We start from the raw sequence: 25,513 nt of genomic DNA, 5'->3' as shown, positions 1-25,513 counted from the left end.
CCACCCACCCACCCACCCACTCACCCACCCACCCACTCACTCACCCACCCACCCACCCACTCACCCACTCACTCACCCACCCACCCACCCACCCACCCACCCACCCACTCACTCACTCACTCACCCCACCCACCCACTCACCCACTCACCCACCCACTCACCCACCCACTCACCAACCCACCCACTCACCCACTCACCCACCCACCCACTCACCCACTCACTCACTCACCCACCCACTCACCCACTCACTCACTCACTCACCCACTCACCTACCCACCCCCCCACCTACCCCCCCACCTCTCTCCCCCCCCCCACCAGCGATGAAGCGCAGTAGCGGCAGGGGCAGCATCGCATTCGTGACGGGCAATGCGAACAAGCTGCGGGAGGTGAGACACCATCACCACCATCACTACCACCATCACTACCACCACCACCATCACCACCATCACTACCACCACCACTACCACCACCACCATCACCACCATCACTACCACCATCACTACCACCACCACCATCACCACCATCACCACCATCATCACTATCACTACCATCACTACCACCACCATCATCACCATCACCACCATCACCACCATCATCACTATCACTACCATCACTACCACCACCATCATCACCATCACCACTATCACTACCATCACTACCACCACTACCACCATCACCACCATCACCACCATCATCACCATCACTACCATCACTACCACCACCATCATCACCATCACCACCACCACCACCATCACCACCACCATCACCATCACCACCATCACCACCATCACTACCATCATCATTACCATCACTACCACCACTACCATCACCATCACCACCATCACTACCATCATCACCATCACTACCATCACTACCATCACCATCACCACCATCACCACCATCACTACCATCATCACCATCACTACCATCACTACCACCACCATCACAACCATCACTACCACCATCATCACCACCATCACTACGACCATCACCACCATCACTACCACCACCATCACCACCATCATCACCATCACCACCATCATCATCATCACCACCATCACCACCACCATCACCATGACCACCATCACCACCATCACTACCACCACCATCATCACCACCATCACCACCATCACTACCACCATCACTACCACCACCATCATCACCACCATCACCACCATCACCACCATCATCATCATCACCACCACCACCACCATCATCACCATCACCACCATCACTACCACTACCACCATCATCACCACCATCATCACCATCACTACCACCATCACCATCACTACCAACACTACCACCACCACCATCATCACCATCACCACCATCACTACCACCATCATCACCACCACCATCACCACCATCACTACCACCACCATCACCACCATCACCACCATCACTACCATCACTACCATCACCACCACCATCACCACCATCACCACCATCACCACCATCATCACCACCACCATCACTACCATCACTACCACCATCATCACCACCATCACCATCACTACCACCACCATCACTACCATCACTACCATCACTACCACCATCATCACCATCATCACCATCACCACCATCACCACCATCACTACCACCACCACCATCATCACCATCACCACCATCACTACCACCACCATCATCACCACCATCACCACCATCACCACCATCACCATCACTACCACCATCACTACCACCACCACCATCATCACCACCATCACCACCATCACCATCATCATCACCATCCACACCATCATCACCATCACTACCATCACCACCATCACCACCATCACCACCACCATCACCACCATCACCACCACCACCATCACCACCATCACCACCACCATCACTACGATCACCACCACCACCATCACCACCACCATCACCACCATCATCATCACCACCACCATCACCATCACTACCATCACCACCATCACCACCATCACCACCACCATCACCACCACCACCATCACCACCATCACCACCACCATCACTACCATCACCATCACCACCATCACCACCATCACTACCACCACCATCACTACCATCACCACCATCACCACCACCACCATCATCACCATCACTACCACCATCACTACCATCACCACCCCCACTACCACCATCACCACCATCACCATCACTACCATCACCATCACCATTACCACTACCATCGCCACCACCATCACTACCACCATCACTACCATCACCACCACCACTACCACCATCACCACCACCATCACTACCATCACCATCACCACCATCACCACCACCACCACCACCACCACCCCCACCACCACCATCACCACCACCATCACTACCATCACCACCACCATCACTACCATCACCACTACCACCATCACTACCATCACCACCATCACCACCACCATCACTACCACCACCATCACTACCACCACCATCACCACCACCACCACCATCACCACCACCATCACTACCACCACCATCACCACCATCATCATCACCACCCCCACCACCACCATCACTACCACCACCAGCACCACCAGCACCACCACCACCACCACCACCATCACCACCACCACCATCACCACCACCCCCACCACCACCATCACTACCCCCACCACCACTACCCCCACCACCACCACCATCACCACCATCACCACCATCACCACCCCCACCACCACCACCCCCACCACCACCATCACCACTACCACCATCACCCCCACCACCACCACCATCACCACCATCATCACCACCATCACCACCACCATCACCCCCACCACCACCACCACCCCCACCACCACCACCATCACCACCACCACCATCACCACCATCACCACCACCACCATCACCCCCACCACCACCACCACCCCCACCACCACCACCATCACCACCACCACCACCATCACCCCCACCACCACCACCATCACCACCATCACCACCACCACCATCACCACCACCATCACCACCATCACCACCACCACCATCACCCCCACCACCACCACCATCACCACCACCACCATCACCACCACCCCCACCACCACCATCACTACCCCCACCACCACTACCCCCACCACCACCACCATCACCACCATCACCACCATCACCACCCCCACCACCACCACCCCCACCACCACCATCACCACTACCACCATCACCCCCACCACCACCACCATCACCACCACCATCACCACCATCACCACCACCACCATCACCCCCACCACCACCACCATCACCACCACCACCACCATCACCACCACCACCATCACCACCATCACCACCCCCACCACCACCACCCCCACCACCACCATCACCACCACCACCACCACCACCATCACCACCCCCACCACCACCACCATCACCATCACCACCACCACCACCACCATCACCACCACCACCATCACCACCATCACCACCCCCACCACCACCACCATCACCACCATCACCACCATCACCACCCCCACCACCACCAGCCCCACCACCACCACCATCACCACCACCACCACCCCCACCACCACCACCATCACCACCACCATCACCACCCCCACCACCACCAGCCCCACCACCACCCCCACCATCACGAATTACCTGTTTAAAGACCTTGTTCATGTGTAGTAATACCCCAGTAATTACCCTGTAATGGGGTCATTTGTATGGTGTAAGGGTAAAAGGTCGGGTAAAGGTAGCCTCGTTGCTTTTGACCTTTTACCTTGCCTTGCCGAGGCCTACGCTAATAGCACTTGCCCCTACAGTCTGTTAGAGGCTACACGGGGGGCCTTTGTCTTTGTCCAGTCGTATCTGCTGCTACTCGCTAACAGCACTTGCCCCAACATTCTGTTGAGGCTACACGGGGGATCTTTGCCTTTTGTCTTTGTGGTTTCCTGTGCCGCAGGTGGTGCAGATCCTGGGAGACACTTTCCCGTACGAGCTGATTGCCACGAAGATTGACCGTGAGTCCACGACCTCCTGTAGACCAGGCGAGGTAGTCAACATCTCCTAGCCACCATGATGATGGTGGTGGTGGTGGTGGAACCCACGACCTCCTGTACACCAGGCGAGGTCGTCAACATCTCCTAGCCACCGTGATGATGATGGTGGTGGTGGAACCCACGACCTCCTGTAGACCAGGCGAGGTAGTCAACATCTCCTAGCCATCGTGATGATGATGGTGGTGGTGGAACCCACGAGCTCCTGTAGACCAGGCGAGGTAGTCAACATCTCCTAGCCACCGTGATGATGATGATGGTGGTGGAACCCACGACCTCCTGTGCACCAGGCGAGGTAGTCAACATCTCCTAGCCACCGTGATGATGGTGGTGGTGGTGGAACCCACGACCTTCTGTACACCAGGCGAGGTAGTCAACATCTCCTAGCCATCGTGATGATGGTGGTGGTGGTGGAACCCACGACCTCCTGTACACCAGGCGAGGTAGTCAACATCTCCTAGCCACCGTGATGATGATGATGGTGGTGGTGGGACCCACGACCTTCTGTACACCAGGCGAGGTAGTCAACATCTCCTAGCCACCGTGATGATAGTGGTGGTGGTGGAACCCACGACCTCCTGTACACCAGGCGAAGTAGTCAACATCTCCTAGCCACCGTGATGATGATGGTGATGGTGGAACCCACGACCTCCTGTACACCAGGTGAGGTAGTCAACATCTCCTAGCCACCGTGATGATGGTGGTGGTGGTGGAACCCACGACCTCCTGTACACCAGGTGAGGTAGTCAACATCTCCTAGCCACCGTGATGATGGTGGTGGAACCCACGAACTCCTGTAGACCAGGCGAGGTCGTCAACATCTCCTAGCCACCGTGATGATGATGATGGTGGTGGAACCCACGACCTCCTGTAGACCAGGCGAGGTCGTCAACATCTCCTAGCCACCGTGATGATGATGGTGGTGGTGGAACCCACGAGCTCCTGTAGACCAGGCGAGGTAGTCAACATCTCCTAGCCACCGTGATGATGGTGGTGGTGGTGGAACCCACGACCTCCTGTAGACCAGGCGAAGTAGTCAACATCTCCTAGCCACCGTGATGATGATGATGGTGGTGGTGGAACCCACGACCTCCTGTAGACCAGGCGAGGTAGTCAACATCTCCTAGCCACCGTGATGATGATGATGGTGGTGGTGGAACCCACGACCTCCTGTACACCAGGCGAGGTAGTCAACATCTCCTAGCCACCGTGATGATGATGATGGTGGTGGTGGAACCCACGACCTCCTGTAGACCAGGCGAGGTAGTCAACATCTCCTAGCCACCGTGATGATGATGGTGGTGGACCCACGACCTCCTGTAGACCAGGCGAGGTAGTCAACATCTCCTAGCCACCGTGATGATGATGGTGGTGGAACCCACGACCTCCTGTAGACCAGGCGAGGTAGTCAACATCTCCTAGCCACCGTGATGATGATGGTGGTGGAACCCACGACCTCCTGTAGACCAGGCGAGGTAGTCAACATCTCCTAGCCACCGTGATGATGATGGTGGTGGAACCCACGACCTCCTGTAGACCAGGCGAGGTCGTCAACATCTCCTAGCCACCGTGATGATGATGGTGGAACCCACGACCTCCTGTAGACCAGGCGAGGTAGTCAACATCTCCTAGCCACCGTGATGATGATGGTGGTGGACCCACGACCTCCTGTAGACCAGGCGAGGTAGTCAACATCTCCTAGCCACCGTGATGATGATGGTGGTGGAACCCACGACCTCCTGTAGACCAGGCGAGGTAGTCAACATCTCCTAGCCACCGTGATGATGATGGTGGTGGAACCCACGACCTCCTGTAGACCAGGCGAGGTAGTCAACATCTCCTAGCCACCGTGATGATGATGGTGGTGGAACCCACGACCTCCTGTAGACCAGGCGAGGTCGTCAACATCTCCTAGCCACCGTGATGATGATGGTGGAACCCACGACCTCCTGTAGACCAGGCGAGGTAGTCAACATCTCCTAGCCACCGTGATGATGGTGGTGGTGGTGGAACCCACGACCTCCTGTACACCAGGCGAGGTAGTCAACATCTCCCGGGCACCGCCCTTGCCGCTGACGCTGAGTGGAGGCTACACGGGGCGCCTTCAGCTTTGTCTTTGTGTGTCGCAGTGCCGGAACATCAGGGGGAGCCCGATGACATCTCGGAGCAGAAATGCAAGGAAGCCGCACGGCAGGTGAGGACAACAACAACAACCACCAACACAACAATAACAAACACAACAACACAACACGTGCCCCTGTGTGTGTGTAGGTGGAGGGGCTAGTGGAGGTCACGTGTCTGTGTGTGTAGGTGGAGGGGGTGGGGCTAGTGGAGGTCACGTGTCTGTGTGTGTGTGTGTGTCTGTGTGTGTGTGTGTCTGTGTGTGTGTAGGTGGAGGGGGTGGGGCTAGTGGAGGTCACGTGTCTGTGTGTGTAGGTGGAGGGGGCGGGGCTAGTGGAGGTCACGTGCCCCTGTCTGTCTGTGTGTGTGTGTGTCTGTGTGTGTGTCTGTGTGTGTGTGTCTGTGTGTGTGTAGGTGGAGGGGGCGGGGCTAGTTGAGGTCACGTGCCTCTGTGTGTGTCTGTGTGTCTGTGTGTGTCTGTGTGTGTGTCTGTGTGTGTCTGTGTGTGTGTCTGTGTGTGTGTGTGTGTCTGTGTGTGTCTGTGTGTGTGTCTGTGTGTGTGTCTGTGTGTGTGTCTGTGTGTGTGTCTGTGTGTGTGTGTGTGTCTGTGTGTGTGTCTGTGTGTGTGTGTGTCTGTGTGTGTGTCTGTGTGTGTGTGTGTCTGTGTGTGTGTCTGTGTGTGTGTCTGTGTGTGTGTGTGTGTGTCTGTGTGTGTGTCTGTGTGTGTGTGTGTGTCTGTGTGTGTGTGTGTGTCTGTGTGTGTGTGTGTCTGTGTGTGTGTCTGTGTGTGTGTCTGTGTGTGTGTGTGTGTGTCTGTGTGTGTGTCTGTGTGTGTGTGTGTCTGTGTGTGTGTGTGTGTGTCTGTATGTGTGTGTGTGTCTGTGTGTGTGTGTGTCTGTGTGTGTGTGTGTGTCTGTGTGTGTGTCTGTGTGTGTGTGTTTCTGTGTGTGTGTCTGTGTGTGTGTCTGTGTGTGTGTCTGTGTGTGTGTGTATGTGTCTGTGTGTGTGTGTGTCTGTGTGTGTGTGTGTGTGTGTCTGTGTGTGTGTGTGTGTCTGTGTGTGTGTGTGTGTGTCTGTGTGTGTGTGTGTGTCTGTGTGTGTGTGTGTGTGTCTGTGTGTGTGTCTGTGTGTGTGTGTTTCTGTGTGTGTGTCTGTGTGTGTGTGTGTGTGTCTGTGTGTGTGTGTGTGTCTGTGTGTGTGTGTCTGTGTGTCTGTGTGTGTGTGTGTGTCTGTGTGTGTGTGTGTGTGTCTGTGTGTGTGTGTGTGTCTGTGTGTGTGTGTGTGTGTGTCTGTGTGTGTGTCTGTGTGTGTGTGTTTCTGTGTGTGTGTCTGTGTGTGTGTGTCTGTGTGTGTGTGTGTGTCTGTGTGTGTGTCTGTGTGTCTGTGTGTGTGTCTGTGTGTGTGTGTGTGTGTCTGTGTGTGTGTGTGTCTGTGTGTGTGTCTGTGTGTGTGTCTGTGTGTGTGTGTGTGTGTCTGTGTGTGTGTCTGTGTGTGTGTGTGTCTGTGTGTGTGTGTGTGTGTGTGTGTGTGTCTGTAGTGTGTGTGTGTCTGTGTGTGTGTGTGTCTGTGTGTGTGTGTGTGTCTGTGTGTGTGTCTGTGTGTGTGTGTTTCTGTGTGTGTGTCTGTGTGTGTGTCTGTGTGTGTGTCTGTGTGTGTGTGTATGTGTCTGTGTGTGTGTGTCTGTGTGTGTGTGTGTGTGTGTGTGTCTGTGTGTGTGTGTCTGTGTGTGTGTGTGTGTCTGTGTGTGTGTGTGTGTGTCTGTGTGTGTGTCTGTGTGTGTGTGTTTTCTGTGTGTGTGTCTGTGTGTGTGTGTGTGTGTCTGTGTGTGTGTGTGTGTGTCTGTGTGTGTGTGTCTGTGTGTCTGTGTGTGTGTGTGTGTCTGTGTGTGTGTGTGTGTGTCTGTGTGTGTGTGTGTGTCTGTGTGTGTGTGTGTGTGTGTCTGTGTGTGTGTCTGTGTGTGTGTGTTTCTGTGTGTGTGTCTGTGTGTGTGTGTGTCTGTGTGTGTGTGTGTGTCTGTGTGTGTGTGTCTGTGTGTGTGTGTGTGTAGGTGGAGGGGGCGGTGCTGGTGGAGGACACGTGTCTCTGCTTCGACGCCCTGGGGGGGCTGCCCGGACCGTACATGTCAGTAGGGGGGGGGGGGGGGGCACCCTCAGTTTACACCTCCTACACCAACTACACCACCTACACCTACACCACCATCTACACCTACACCACCTACTACACCAACTACACCTACACCACCTACACCAACTACACCAACTACACCACCACCACCTACACCACCACCTACACCACCACCACCTACACCACCTACACCACCACCACCTACACCACCACCACCACCACCACCACCTACACCACCACCACCTACACCACCTACACCACCACCACCTACTACACCAACTACACCTACACCACCTACACCACCTACACCACCCACACCAACTACACCACCACCACCTACACCACCTACACCACCACCACCTACACCACCACCACCTACACCACCACCACCTACACCACCACCACCTACACCACCACCAACACCACCATCTACACCACCACCACCTACACCACCACCACCACCTACACCACCACCTACACCTACACCACCACCAACTACACCACCACTAACCCACCAACTACACCACCACCACCTACACCACCACCACCACCTACACCACCACCACCTACACCACCACCACCTACCCCACCACCACCTACACCACCACCACCTACACCACCACCTACACCACCACCACCTACACCACCACCTACACCACCACCACCTACCCCACCACCACCTACACCACCACCTACACCACCACCTACCCCACCACCACCTACACCACCACCACCTACAACCACCACCACCTACACCACCACCTACACCACCACCACCTACACCACTACCACCTACACCACCACTTACCCCACCACCACCTACACCACCACCACCTACACCACCACCACCTACACCACCACTTACCCCACCACCACCTACACCACCACCACCTACACCACCACCTACCCCACCACCACCTACACCACTACCACCTACACCCCACCTACACCACCACCACCTACACCACCACCTACACCACCACCACCTACACCACCACCACCTACACCACCACCACCTACACCACCACCACCTACACCACCACTTACCCCACCACCACTACACCACCACCACCTACACCACCACCTACACCACCACCTACACCTACACCACCACCAACTACACCACCACTAACCCACCAACTACACCACCACCACCTACACCACCTACACCACCACCACCTACACCACCACCACCTACACCACCACCACCTACACCACCACCACCTACACCACCTACACCACCACCACCTACACCACCACCACCTACACCACCACCACCTACACCACCTACACCACCACCACCTACACCACCACCACCTACACCACCACCACCTACACCACCTACACCACCACCACCTACACCACCACCACCTACACCACCACCACCTACACCACCACCTACACCACCACCACCTACATCACCACCACCTACCCCACCACCACCTACACCACCACCACCTACACCACCACTTACCCCACCACCACCTACACCACCACCACCTACACCACCACCTACACCACCACCTACACCTACACCACCACCAACTACACCACCACTAAACCCACCAACTACACCACCACCACCTACACCACCTACACCACCACCACCTACACCACCACCACCTACACCACCACCACCTACACCACCACCACCTACACCACCACCACCTACACCACCACCACCTACACCACCACCACCTACACCACCACCACCTACACCACCTACACCACCACCACCTACCCCACCACCACCTACACCACCACCACCTACACCACCACCTACCCCACCACCACCTACACCACCACCACCTACACCACCACCACCTACACCACCACCTACACCACCACCACCTACACCACCACCACCTACACCACCACCTACACCACCACTTACACCACCACCTACACCACCACCACCTACACCACCACCACCTACACCACCACCACCTACACCACCACCACCTACCCCACCACCACCTACACCACCACCTACACCTACACCACCACCAACTACACCACCACTAAACCCACCAACTACACCACCACCACCTACCCCACCACCACCTACACCACCACCACCTACCCCACCACCACCTACACCTACACCACCACCAACTACACCACCACTAAACCCACCAACTACACCACCACCACCTACACCACCACCACCTACACCACCTACACCACCACCACCTACACCACCACCTACACCTACACCACCACCAACTACACCACCACCACCTACACCACCACCACCACCTACACCACCACCACCTACACCACCTACACCACCACCACCTACACCACCACCACCTACACCACCACCACCTACACCACCTACACCACCACCACCTACAACACCTACACCACCACCACCTACACCACCACCACCTACACCACCACCACCACCACCATTCTCTCACCTTGCCCCCTTCCGTGTTCACTTCCGCAGAAAGTGGTTTCTGGATAAGCTGAAGCCAGAAGGTTAGTATTGTTCACTCACTCACTCACACTCACTCACACTCACTCACACTCACTCACTCACACTCACTCACTCACTCACTCACTCACTCACTCACTCACTCACTCACACTCACTCACTCACTCACACTCACTCACTCACTCACACTCACTCACACTCACTCACACTCACTCACACTCACTCACTCACTCACACTCACTCACACTCACTCACTCACACTCACTCACTCACACTCACTCACACTCACACTCACTCACACTCACTCACTCACTCACACTCACTCACACTCACTCACACTCACTCACTCACTCACACTCACTCACACTCACTCACACTCACTCACTCACACTCACTCACACTCACTCACACTCACTCACACTCACTCACACTCACTCACACTCACTCACTCACTCACACTCACTCACACTCACTCACACTCACTCACTCACACTCACTCACTCACACTCACTCACACTCACTCACACTCACTCACTCACTCACACTCACTCACTCACACTCACTCACACTCACTCACACTCACTCACACTCACTCACACTCACTCACTCACACTCACTCACACTCACTCACACTCACTCACTCACACTCACTCACTCACACTCACTCACACTCACTCACTCACACTCACTCACACTCACTCACACTCACTCACACTCACTCACTCACACTCACTCACTCACACTCACTCACACTCACTCACACTCACTCACTCACACTCACTCACACTCACTCACACTCACTCACACTCACTCACTCACACTCACTCACTCACACTCACTCACACTCACTCACACTCACTCACACTCACACTCACTCACACTCACTCACTCACACACTCACTCACACTCACTCACACTCACTCACTCACACTCACTCACACTCACTCACTCACACTCACTCACACTCACTCACACTCACTCACACTCACTCACTCACACTCACTCACTCACACTCACTCACACTCACTCACACTCACTCACTCACACTCACTCACACTCACTCACACTCACTCACACTCACTCACTCACACTCACTCACTCACACTCACTCACACTCACTCACACTCACTCACACTCACACTCACTCACACTCACTCACTCACACACTCACACTCACTCACTCACACTCACTCACACTCACTCACACTCACTCACACTCACTCACTCACACTCACTCACACTCACTCACACTCACTCACTCACACTCACTCACACTCACTCACTCACACTCACTCACACTCACTCACACTCACTCACTCACACTCACTCACACTCACTCACACTCACTCACTCACACTCACTCACACACTCACTCACTCACACTCACTCACTCACACACACTCACTCACACTCACTCACACTCACTCACTCACACTCACTCACACTCACTCACTCACACTCACTCACTCACACTCACTCACACTCACTCACACTCACTCACACTCACTCACTCACACTCACTCACACTCACTCACTCACTCACACTCACGTTCCTAAGTGTGAGTGTTCGTAAGTTAGGTCGACTCAGCCTCAAATGTGTACCCGGTGCGGTGTGTAAACATGGCCACTGGGGAGACAAAGACGGTCGGGCGTGGTGCTGGCCACCCACCCCCTCGTGTGCCGTGCCGGCCTTCATAGGTGCTCGCTAACAGCACTTGCCCCTACAGTCTGTTAAGGCTATATGGGGGATCTTTGTGTTCGTTCATAAGTGGGGGTGTTCGTAAGTGGGGGAGTTTGCAAGCGCGTCCGTAAGTGGGGGTGTTCGTAAGTGGGGGAGTTTGCAAGCGCGTTCATAAGTGGGGGTGTTCGTAAGTGGGGGAGTTTGCAAGCGCGTTCATAAGTGGGGGTGTTCGTAAGTGGGGGAGTTTGCAAGCGCGTTCATAAGTGGGGGTGTTCGTAAGTGGGGGAGTTTGCAAGCGCGTTCATAAGTGGGGGCGTTCGTAAGTGGGGGAGTTTGTAAGTGCGTTCATAAGTGGGGGCGTTCGTAAGTGGGGGAGTTTGTAAGTGCGTTCTTAAGTGGGGGCGTTCGTAAGTGGGGGAGTTTGTAAGTGCGTTCGTAAGTGCGTTCTTAAGTGGGGGAGTTTGTAAGTGGGGGAGTTTGTAAGTGCGTTCGTAAGTGCGTTCTTAAGTGGGGGCGTTCGTAAGTGGGGGAGTTTGTAAGTGCGTTCTTAAGTGGGGGCGTTCGTAAGTGGGGGAGTTTGTAAGTGCGTTCGTAAGTGGGGGAGTTTGTAAGTGCGTTCATAAGTGGGGGCGTTCGTAAGTGGGGGAGTTTGTAAGTGCGTTCGTAAGTGGGGGAGTTTGTAAGTGCGTTCATAAGTGGGGGCGTTCGTAAGTGGGGGAGTTTGTAAGTGCGTTCGTAAGTGGGGGAGTTTGTAAGCGCGTTCGTAAGTGGGGGCGTTCGTAAGTGGGGGAGTTTGTAAGCGCGTTCTTAAGTGGGGGCGTTCGTAAGTGGGGGAGTTTGTAAGTGCGTTCGTAAGTGGGGGTGTTCGTAAGTGGGGGAGTTTGTAAGTGCGTTCGTAAGTGGGGGTGTTCGTAAGTGGGGGAGTTTGCAAGCGCGTTCGTAAGTGGGGGTGTTCGTAAGTGGGGGAGTTTGCAAGCGCGTTCGTAAGTGGGGGTGTTCGTAAGTGGGGGAGTTTGCAAGCGCGTTCGTAAGTGGGGGTGTTCGTAAGTGGGGGAGTTTGCAAGCGCGTTCGTAAGTGGGGGCGTTCGTAAGTGGGGGAGTTTGCAAGCGCGTTCGTAAGTGGGGGCGTTCGTAAGTGGGGGAGTTTGTAAGTGCGTTCGTAAGTGGGGGTGTTCGTAAGTGGGGGAGTTTGTAAGTGCGTTCGTAAGTGGGGGCGTTCGTAAGTGGGGGAGTTTGCAAGCGCGTTCATAAGTGGGGGTGTTCGTAAGTGGGGGAGTTTGCAAGTGCGTTCGTAAGTGGGGGTGTTCGTAAGTGAGGGAGTTTGCAAGTGCGTTCGTAAGTGGGGGTGTTCGTAAGTGGGGGAGTTTGCAAGCGCGTTCGTAAGTGGGGGTGTTCGTAAGTGGGGGAGTTTGCAAGCGCGTTCGTAAGTGGGGGTGTTCGTAAGTGGGGGAGTTTGCAAGTGCGTTCGTAAGTGGGGGTGTTCGTAAGTGGGGGAGTTTGCAAGCGCGTTCGTAAGTGGGGGTGTTCGTAAGTGGGGGAGTTTGCAAGCGCGTTCGTAAGTGGGGGCGTTCGTAAGTGGGGGAGTTTGCAAGCGCGTTCGTAAGTGGGGGTGTTCGTAAGTGGGGGAGTTTGTAAGTGCGTTCGTAAGTGGGGGTGTTCGTAAGTGGGGGAGTTTGCAAGCGCGTTCGTAAGTGGGGGTGTTCGTAAGTGGGGGAGTTTGCAAGTGCGTTCGTAAGTGGGGGTGTTCGTAAGTGGGGGAGTTTGCAAGTGCGTCCGTAAGTGGGGGTGTTCGTAAGTGGGGGAGTTTGCAAGCGCGTTCATAAGTGGGGGTGTTCGTAAGTGGGGGAGTTTGCAAGTGCGTCCGTAAGTGGGGGTGTTCGTAAGTGGGGGAGTTTGCAAGCGCGTTCGTAAGTGGGGGTGTTCGTAAGTGGGGGAGTTTGCAAGCGCGTTCGTAAGTGGGGGTGTTCGTAAGTGGGGGAGTTTGCAAGCGCGTTCGTAAGTGGGGGTGTTCGTAAGTGGGGGAGTTTGCAAGTGCGTCCGTAAGTGGGGGTGTTCGTAAGTGGGGGAGTTTGCAAGCGCGTTCGTAAGTGGGGGTGTTCGTAAGTGGGGGAGTTTGCAAGTGCGTCCGTAAGTGGGGGTGTTCGTAAGTGGGGGAGTTTGCAAGTGCGTTCGTAAGTGGGGGTGTTCGTAAGTGGGGGAGTTTGCAAGTGCGTCCGTAAGTGGGGGTGTTCGTAAGTGGGGGAGTTTGCAAGCGCGTTCGTAAGTGGGGGTGTTCGTAAGTGGGGGAGTTTGCAAGTGCGTCCGTAAGTGGGGGTGTTCGTAAGTGGGGGAGTTTGCAAGCGCGTTCGTAAGTGGGGGTGTTCGTAAGTGGGGGAGTTTGCAAGTGCGTCCGTAAGTGGGGGTGTTCGTAAGTGGGGGAGTTTGCAAGCGCGTTTGTAAGTGGGGGCGTTCGTAAGTGGGGGAGTTTGCAAGTGCGTTCGTAAGTGGGGGTGTTCGTAAGTGGGGGAGTTTGCAAGCGCGTTCGTAAGTGGGGGTGTTCGTAAGTGGGGGAGTTTGCAAGCGCGTTCGTAAGTGGGGGTGTTCGTAAGTGGGGGAGTTTGCAAGCGCGTTCGTAAGTGCGTGCGTCCGTAAGTCGAGGACTGCCTGCACACGTGCCCCACCCTGCTCGGGACGCAGGCTTGCACCGGCTGCTTGCAGGGTTTGAGGACAAGGGAGCCCGCGCCGTGTGCACCTTCGCATACAGCGCCGGGCGGTCGCTCGACTCCCCTGTGACCCTCTTCCGCGGGGAGACCCACGTGAGTTCGCTGGGAGCTGCGTCGCACTTTAAATCATCGCCGTCGAGTGATTGACGAATTGCTTTCTTTAGAACTGACCCACAGACTCGCCGCGCAGAGAGCCGTAGACTCACCACACAGAGACCCATAGACTCACAGAGACCCATAGACTCACCACACAGAGACCCATAGACTCACCACACAGAGACCCATAGACTCATCACACAGAGAGCCACAGACTCACCACACAGAGACCCATAGACTCACAGAGACCCATAGACTCACCACACAGAGACCCATAGACTCATCACACAGAGACCCACAGACTTACCACACAGAGACCCATAGACTCACAGAGACCCATAGACTCACCACACAGAGACCCATAGACTCACCACACAGAGACCCATAGACTCACAGAGACCCATAGACTCACCACACAGAGACCCACAGACTCACCACACAGAGACCCAAAGACTCACAGAGACCCATAGACTCATCACACAGAGACCCACAGACTCACCACACAGAGACCCATAGACTCACAGAGACCCACCGACTCACACAGAGACCCACAGACTCACCACACAGAGACCCATCGACTCACAGAGACCCACAGACTCACAGAGACCCACAGACTCACCACACAGAGACCCATCGACTCACAGAGACCCACCGACTCACACAGAGACCCACAGACTCACCACACAGAGACCCATAGACTCATCACACAGAGACCCACAGACTCACCACACAGAGACCCATAGACTCATCACACAGAGACCCACAGACTCACCACACAGAGACCCATAGACTCACAGAGACCCATAGACTCACCACACAGAGACCCACAGACTCACCACACAGAGACCCAAAGACTCACAGAGACCCATAGACTCATCACACAGAGACCCACAGACTCACTACACAGAGACCCATAGACTCACAGAGACCCACCGACTCACACAGAGACCCACAGACTCACCACACAGAGACCCATAGACTCACAGAGACCCACAGACTCACCACACAGAGACCCATAGACTCACAGAGACCCACCGACTCACACAGAGACCCACAGACTCACACAGAGACCCACAGACTCACCACACAGAGACCCACAGACTCACCACACAGAGACCCACAGACTCACCACACAGAGACCCACAGACTCATCACACAGAGACCCACAGACTCACCACACAGAGACCCACAGACTCACCACACAGAGACCCACAGACTCACCACACAGAGACCCACAGACTCACCACACAGAGACCCACAGACTCATCACACAGAGACCCACAGAAGTTCAACACCGGTGCACCACAATGGAGACGCTGACCCCGTGTGACCCCGTGTGACCCCGTGTGACCTCGTGTGACCCCGTGTGACCCCGTGTGACCCCGTGTGTGGGTGGCGCTCGTTCCAGGGCAAGATCGTTGAGCCCAGGGGCCCCAGAGACTTCGGCTGGGACCCATGCTTCCAGCCCGATGGATTCGACAAAACGTAACGAGCCCCAGGACATGGGTGGAGCGCTCGCTCTGATCGTTACTCAATCACTCGCTCGCTCACTCACCCGCTCACTCACCCGCTCACTCACCCACTCACTCACTCACTCAATCACCCATCCACCCGCTCGCTCGCTCACTCACTCGCTCACCCACCCATCCGCTCACTCACTCACCCACTCACTCACTCACCCACCCACTCACTCGCCCGCCCACTCACCCATCCACCCACTCACCCACCCACCCTCCCACTCACCCACCCACCCACTCACTCACCCACCCACTCACCCACTCACCCACCCACTCACCCACTCACCCACTCACTCACCCTCCTACTCACTCACCCACTCACCCACTCACTCACCCACCCACCCTCCCACTCACCCACCCACCCACTCACTCACCCACCCACTCACCCACTCACCCACCCACTCACCCACTCACTCACCCTCCTACTCACTCACCCACTCACCCACCCACTCACCCACCCACTCACCCACTCACCCACTCACCCACCCACTCACTCACTCACTCACCCACTCACCCACTCACTCACCCACCCACCCACCCACTCACCCACCCACTCACCCACTCACCCACCCACACACCCACCCACTCACTCACCCACCCACCCACCCACTCACTCACTCACCCACCCACCCACTCACTCACTCACTCACCCACCCACTCACTCACCCACCCACCCACTCACCCACCCACTCACCCACCTACCCACCCACTCACTCACCCACTCACCCACCCACCCACCCACCCACTCACTCACCCACCCACTCAACCACCCACTCCCTCGCCCACCCACCCACTCACCCACTCACTCACCCACCCACTCACTCACCCACTCACTCACCCACCCACTCACTCACCCACTCACCCACCCACCCACTCACCCACCCACCCTCCCACTCACCCACCCACCCACCCACTCACCCACCCACCCACTCACCCACTCACTCACCCACCCACCCACCCACCCACTCACCCACCCACTCACTCACCCACTCACCCACACACTCACTCACCCACCCACCCACCCACTCACTCACCCACCCACTCACCCACCCACTCACCCACTCACCCACACACTCACTCACCCACTCACTTACTCACCCACCCACTCACCCACCCACCCACCCACTCACACACTCACCCACTCACCCACCCGCTCACCCACTCACCCACCCACCCACCCACTCACCCACCCACCCACCCACCCACTCACCCACCCACCCACCCACTCACCCACCCACCCACCCACTCACCCACCCACCCACTCACCCACCCACTCACCCACCCACTCACCCACTCACTCACCCACTCACCCACCCACCCACCCACTCACCCACCCACCCACTCACCCACTCACTCACCCACTCACTCACTCACTCACCCACTCACCCACCCACTCACCCACCCACTCACCCACCCACCCACTCACTCACCCACCCACTCACTTACCCACCCACTCACCCACCCACTCACCCACCCACCCACTCACTCACTCACCCACCCACCCACCCACCCACCCACTCACCCACCCACCCACCCACTCACCCACCCACCCACCCACTCACCCACCCACTCACCCACCCCCCCTCTCCCCCCCTCCCCCCCCAAGCTACGCGGAGCTCCCCAAGGATGTGAAGAACTCCATCTCGCACCGCTACCGCGCCCTCCGCAGGATGGCCGATCACTTCGCCGGACTTGCAGACGGCGCGGCCGTGGCTGGCGGTGGTGGTGGTTGTGTTGACGGTGGTGGCGGTGGTGGCGGTGGTGGTGGTGGTGGTGGCGGTGGTGGTGGTGACGGTAGTGGTGGTGGTGGTTGTGTTGACGGTGGTGGTGGTGGCGGTGCTGTCGCTGGTGGTGGTGGTGGTAGTGGTGGTGGTGGTGCCGTGGCTGGCGGTGGTAGTGGTGGTGGTGGTTGTGATGACGGTGGCAGTGGCGGTGGTGACGGTGGTGGTGATGGTGGTGATGGTGAAGATGGTGACGGTGGTGACGATCTGCCGAAGAAGAGGAACCGCAAATCCCCGTCTCACGCCGGCGTCACCCGGTTGTAGAGAGGCCTTCGTCGCCGTGGCTAGGAGATGTTGACTACCTCGCCTGGTGTACAGCAGGTCGTGGGTTCCACCACCACCACCACCATCATCATCACGGTGGCTAGGAGATGTTGACTACCTCCCCTGGTGTACAGGAGGTCGTGGGTCCCACCACCACCACCATCATCATCATCACGGTGATGACGGCGATGACGACAGTGACGATGATGGGGAGCGGTGGGTGTAGTGGTTAGCGCACTGTGTGTGTGTGGGGAGTGGTGGGTGCGGTGGTTAGCGCACTGTGTGTGTGTGTGCATAGGGATTGGTGGGTGCAGTGGTTAGCGTACTGTGTGTGTGTGGGGAGCGGTGGGTGTAGTGGTTAGCGCACTGTGTGTGTGGGGAGCGGTGGGTGTAGTGGTTAGGGCACTGTGTGTGTGGGGAGTGGTGGGTGTAGTGGTTAACGCTACGCTGCGCTACGAACCCAGCGACCCAGGTTCGATTCCCGCTCACGACCAACACCACCACGTGACGATTATCTGAACCAGTCCTGGGCCTCCCCTAGGTCGACTCAGCCTCAAATGAGTACCTGGTGTGGTCTGTAGTGAACATCGCTAGCACTGGGGGAGAGACAAAGGCGGCCGGGCGTGGTGGTGCTGGCCACCCACCCCCTCTGTGTGTGTGCCACAGTGCCCGTAAGCCTTCATAGGTAGCTGCAGCTACTCGCTACTAACAGCACTTGCCCCTACAACCTGCTAGAGGCTACCTGGGGGACCTTTGTCTGTGTCTCCTTCATAGCTGCTGCAACTCGCTACTAACAGCACTTGCTCCTACAGCCCTGCTAGAGGCTACCTGGGGGAGCTTTATCTGTGTCTCCTTAATAGGTGCTGCTACTAACAGCACTTGCCCCTGCAGCCCTGCTAGAGGCTACCTGGGGGATCTTTATCTGTGTCTCCTTGATAGGTGCTGCTACTAACAACACTTGCCCCTACAGCCCTGCTAGAGGCTACCTGGGGGATCTTTATCTGTGTCTCCTTGATAGGTGCTGCTACTAACAGCACTTGCCCCTGCAGCCCTGCTAGAGGCTACCTGGGGGATCTTTATCTGTGTCTCCTTGATAGGTGCTGCTACTAACAGCACTTGCCCCTGCAGCCTGCTAGAGGCTACCTGGGGGACCTTTGTGTCTACTTCATAGACATCGCTACTAACAACACTTGTCCCTACAGCCTGCTAGAGGCTACCTGGGGGACCTTTGTCTGTGTCTCCTTCATAGACATCGCTACTAACACTTGCCCCTACAGCCTGCTAGAGGCTACCTGGGGGACCTTTGTGTCTCCTTCATAGACATCGCTACTAACACTTGCCCCTACAGCCTGCTAGAGGCTACCTGGGGGACCTTTGTCAACGGGTTCCGTTTATCTGGCGACGCGATGGAGAAACGCGGCCATTTGTTTTGCTGCTGCTGCTGGGTGCTGGCCCGAACCGTCTGTTTGTCGAGTTGGCTGAGCCAGAGTTTGGGGGGGGGGGGGCTCTTTCCACGCAGGCAGCAGCAGCAGTCACTCAGCTGGCGTTCAAATAAACAATCAACAATGAGGGCTTCCTGCATCTTGTTGTTGTTGTTGAACTCTCACCCACCCATTCACTCACCCACTCACTCATCCGCCATCTCACTCACTCACTCACCATCTCACTCACTCGCCCACTCAATCATTCACCCACTCAATCATTCACTCACCCACCCACCATCTAACTCACCCACTCAATCATTCACTCACCCACCTACTCACCCACTCACTCACCCACCACCTCACCCACCCACTCACCCACCTACTCGCCCACCCACTCACCCACCCACTCACCCACCTACTCGCCCACTCACTCACCCACCTACTCGCCCACTCACTCACCCACCTACTCGCCCACTCACTCACCCACCTACTCGCCCACCCACTCACCCACTCACCCACTCACTCACCCACCTACTCGCCCACTCACTCACCCACCTACTCGCCCACCCACTCACTCACCCACCCACTCACCCACCTACTCGCCCACTCACTCACCCACCTACTCGCCCACTCACTCACCCACCTACTCGCCCACCCACTCACTCACCCACTCACTCACCCACTCACTCACCCACCTACTCGCCCACCCACTCACTCACCCACCTACTCGCCCACTCACTCACCCACCTACTCGCCCACCCACCCACCCACCCACTCACTCACCCACCTACTCGCCCACTCACTCACCCACCTACTCGCCCACCCACCCACCCACCCACTCACTCACCCACCTACTCGCCCACTCACTCACCCACCTACTCGCCCACTCACTCACCCACCTACTCGCCCACCCACTCACCCACTCACTCACCCACTCACTCACCCACCTACTCGCCCACTCACTCACCCACCTACTCGCCCACCCACTCACTCACCCACTCACTCACCCACTCACTCACCCACCTACTCGCCCACCCACTCACTCACCCACCCACCCACTCACTCACCCACCTACTCGCCCACCCACCCACCCACTCACTCACCCACCTACTCGCCCACTCACTCACCCACCTACTCGCCCACTCACTCACCCACCTACTCGCCCACCCACTCACTCACCACTCACTCACCCACCTACTCGCCCACTCACTCACCCACCTACTCGCCCACCCACTCACTCACCCACTCACTCACCCACTCACTCACCCACCTACTCGCCCACTCACTCACCCACCTACTCGCCCACCCACTCACTCACTCACCCACCCACCCACCCACTCACTCACCCACCTACTCGCCCACCCACTCACTCACCCACTCACCCACCTACTCGCCCACCCACTCACTCACCCACTCACTCACCCACCTACTCGCCCACTCACTCACCCACCTACTCGCCCACCCACTCACTCACCCACTCACTCACCCACCTACTCGCCCACTCACTCACCCACCTACTCGCCCACTCACTCACCCACCTACTCGCCCACTCACTCACCCACCTACTCGCCCACCCACTCACCCACTCACTCACCCACTCACTCACCCACCTACTCGCCCACTCACTCACCCACCTACTCGCCCACCCACTCACTCACCCACTCACTCACCCACTCACTCACCCACCTACTCGCCCACTCACTCACCCACCTACTCGCCCACCCACTCACTCACCCACCCACCCACTCACTCACCCACCTACTCGCCCACTCACTCACCCACCTACTCGCCCACCCACTCACTCACCCACTCACCCACTCACTCACCCACCTACTCGCCCACTCACTCACCCACCTACTCGCCCACCCACTCACTCACCCACTCACTCACTCACCCACCTACTCGCCCACTCACTCACCCACCTACTCGCCCACTCACTCACCCACCTACTCGCCCACCCACTCACTCACCCACTCACTCACCCACTCACTCACCCACCTACTCGCCCACTCACTCACCCACCTACTCGCCCACCCACTCACTCACTCACCCACTCACTCACTCACCCACTCACCCACTCACTCACCCACCTACTCGCCCACCCACCCACTCACTCACCCACCTACCCACCTCACGGCCGTCGAGCAAAGCGTCATGGGAACTGGGAATTGAGGCCTGGGGGCAGTGAGCGCGAGGTTTTATGTTTAACACTTCAATATACTACACTGTACACTACACACTACACTACTATACACTACACTATACACTACACTACTATACACTACACTATACACTACACTATACACTACTCTACTATACACTACACTATACTATACACCAGAGGTGTGGACTCGAGTCATGTGACTTGGACTCGAGTCAGACTCGAGTCATGAATTTGATGACTTGCGACTCGACTTGGACTTGCATAACAATGACTTTGTCCCACCTCTGCTATACACTACACTACACTATACACTACACACTACACTACATACTATACACTACACTACACACTACATACTACACTACACACTAATCACTACACTACATACTACACACTACACTATACACTACCCTATACACTACACTACACACTATATACTACACTATACACTACACTATACACTACACTATACACTATACTATACACACTACACTACACATTAGTTGACAGAGTCACCAAACAGCGTGAACAGATTCCTCCGCGTGGGCGGCCCAGGGAAGGCCGCCATTTACCAACCAGAAAACAAGCGACGACGAATAAACAACAACAACAACAGCAACAACAACAACAACAGCAACAACAACAACAGCGTCTCCTCTCTCGGTGGGAGTAACCCCACACTTTAACCACCACCACCGCCATCACCACCACAACAACCGCCACCACGACAACAACCGCCACCACCGCCACCACGACAACAACGGCCACCACCACCACGACAATAACCGCCACCACGACAACAACCGCCACCGTTTGGGCCCTGGGGGCCTCAGGGAGCGTTGGGGCCCTGGGGGCCTCAGGGAGCGTTGGGGCCCTGGGGGCCTCAGGGAGCGTTGGGGCCCTGGGGGCCTCAGGGAGCGTTGGGGCCCTGGGGGCCTCAGGGAGCGTTGGGGCCCTGGGGGCCTCAGGGAGCGTTGGGGCCCTGGGGGCCTCAGGGAGCGTTGGGGCCCTGGGGGCCTCAGGGAGCGTTGGGGCCCTGGGGGCCTCAGGGAGCGTTGGGCCCTGGGGGCCTCAGGGAGCGTTGGGGCCCTGGGGGCCTCAGGGAGCGTTGGGGCCCTGGGGGCCTCAGGGAGCGTTGGGCCCTGGGGGCCTCAGGGAGCGTTGGGGCCCTGGGGGCCTCAGGGAGCGTTGGGGCCCTGGGGGCCTCAGGGAGCGTTGGGGCCCTGGGGGCCAGCGTGGTCACGTGGCCCCACCACCACCACCACCACCACCACCCTCTCTCCCTCACCCCTCCCCCCCTCCCCCCCCCATGACCCCGTGCCGCTCCCCGTGACCCCGCGACCTCTTAGCGAGCGCCCTGCCCCGCATGGCGGCCAGCGTGGCCACGTGGCCCCGCCGCAAGTCGGCCTGCTCCTCCAGGTACTCGAGCGCTCGGCCAAACAGCAGCGCCGCCTCCTCGTGCGAGATGCGGCACGACCTCCCCTCGTCCTCCCTCTCCTCCTCCACCTCCTCCTCCGGCTGCTCCACCCTCTCCTCCTCCACCTCCTCCTCCGGCTCCTCCTCCTCGTCGTCGTCCTCGTCGCCCAGCCAGGCGGCCACCGTCGCCTGGTCCACCGCCCCGTATCCCGGCACGGCGCGCAGCTCCGACACGAAGTCGGACAACGACAGGCCGCAGGCGGAGTCGTCGTCGGAGTTGGAGTCGTCCCCCGTCACATCCTCCTCCTCCTCCTTCACCTCCTTCTCCTCCTTCTCCACTTTGCACCGACCTCCTCCACCGCCACCACCACCATCACAGCCACCACCGTCACCACAGTCACCAACGCCACCACCACCACCGTCACCACCACCACCACCACCAACGTCACCACCGTCGTCACCATCCACCGGCCACACGTCGAGCCAGGAGCGACGCAGCAGCCGCCTGGGAACTTGCCGCCACGCCCGGGCACAGTCGCTCACCGCCTCGCCGAGCCCCACGGCACCAGCAGCACCGGCACCGGCACCGGCCCGTCGCCTCAGCATGGCGCGTCGGTAGCGCAGCCGGAGGTCCCGCAGGACGTCGCGACCCACGGCCTGTCGGGACGTCGCCCCCCCCCCCCGCCGGCAGGCCGAAGACGGCAAAGTCTCCGAGGCTCGGCGCGCCGTCGACGACGGTGACGGAGCTGCCAGTGACGGTGCCGGGGCGTCCCGGCCCCTCGTCCGCGACCAGCGCGGCCCGGCGGGGCAGGCCCAGGCGGGCGAGCCGCTCGGCCACGGCGGGGACAAAGCGGCGCGCAAACCACGAGCGGAACAGCTCCTTGGTGACGCCGACGCTGCCGCCGCCGTCGCCCCGGCGGTGGTGGTGGTGGTAGTAGTGGACGGGCTCCGGGTCGGCGTCGGCGTCGCCGAAAGCCTCGCCGGCGGCCCCCGCGCCGAAGATGGCGAGCGGCAGGCGGTGAGTGCCGGCCGCGTTGCAACAGGCGAGGAGCGTCAATCGGCCGTCGTCGCCGTCACCGCCGTGACCGCCCGGCCCGCCGACCCCCGGCCTCGGCATCCTCCGCCACAGCAGGCGGCCCTCGTGGGCCCGGTAGAGCTGCTCGCCGCACAGGGGCCCGCCGGGGCCCCGCCGCACAAACGAGCGGAACTCCTCCTCCACCTTGACCGCAGCAGCAGCAGCAGCAGCATTGTCCGCGGACGAAGCAGCAGCATCAGCATCAGCCGTAGACTCTCCGTCGGACGCGGCTTCCTCGCCGGGCGGTGACGACGGCGACGACGACGGCGGCGACGACGGGCCCGGCAGCCCGTCGCCGGTTGCCGCGGCCGCCCGCTCGCCCGCCGCGCCCAGGAGCTCCTCCACCCCACGGCGCTTGCGGAACCCGCGCAGCCACCCGGCGCTGGCGGCGAACGGCTCCTTGATGCCGAGCCGCTTGTGCAACGCCCCGGCCTGCCGCATGAGCATGGGGCCCGTGACTGCCGTCCCGGCCGCGCGGCGCTCCCAGAGCCAGGAGTGCACCGCCGCGTTCAGCTCGGGGAACTTGGAGGTGCGCATGACCTTGATGCCGGCCGTGCCCGCTTCGATGTCCATGGCCCGCTTGAAGCGACGCAGCCTCTGCTTGGCCGCCTTGGTGGCGTACACGGTGCTGAGGCCCACGTTGTGCTCGCGCGCCAGGCTCGCCACAGACTCACCGCGCTCCAGACGCCGCAGGATGTCCAGCTTGGTCTGCACCGAGAGGACCACGCGCTTGCGGTTCG

General features: G+C 58.2%; 1 protein-coding gene across 1 annotated transcript; it reads left to right on the top strand.

The window, feature by feature from the left end:
* The first annotated feature begins 315 nt into the window (after positions 1-315).
* ITPA (inosine triphosphatase) lies at positions 316-20,259 on the top strand. Its single transcript, XM_078879859.1, has 8 exons — positions 316-386; positions 3,875-3,932; positions 6,098-6,162; positions 8,137-8,210; positions 10,666-10,697; positions 15,011-15,129; positions 16,541-16,617; positions 18,256-20,259. Exons 1-8 carry the CDS (start codon positions 321-323, stop codon positions 18,692-18,694), a joined length of 930 nt encoding a protein of 309 aa, XP_078735985.1. The 5' UTR covers positions 316-320; the 3' UTR covers positions 18,695-20,259.
* The last annotated feature ends 5,254 nt before the right edge of the window (positions 20,260-25,513 follow it).

Source organism: Lampetra fluviatilis, chromosome 55 (assembly GCF_964198595.1).
Source record: "Lampetra fluviatilis chromosome 55, kcLamFluv1.1, whole genome shotgun sequence".
NCBI lineage: Eukaryota > Metazoa > Chordata > Hyperoartia > Petromyzontiformes > Petromyzontidae > Lampetra > Lampetra fluviatilis.
Note: the sequence above shows the minus strand (reverse complement) of the source record. Positions and strands in the feature narration are given on the sequence as shown.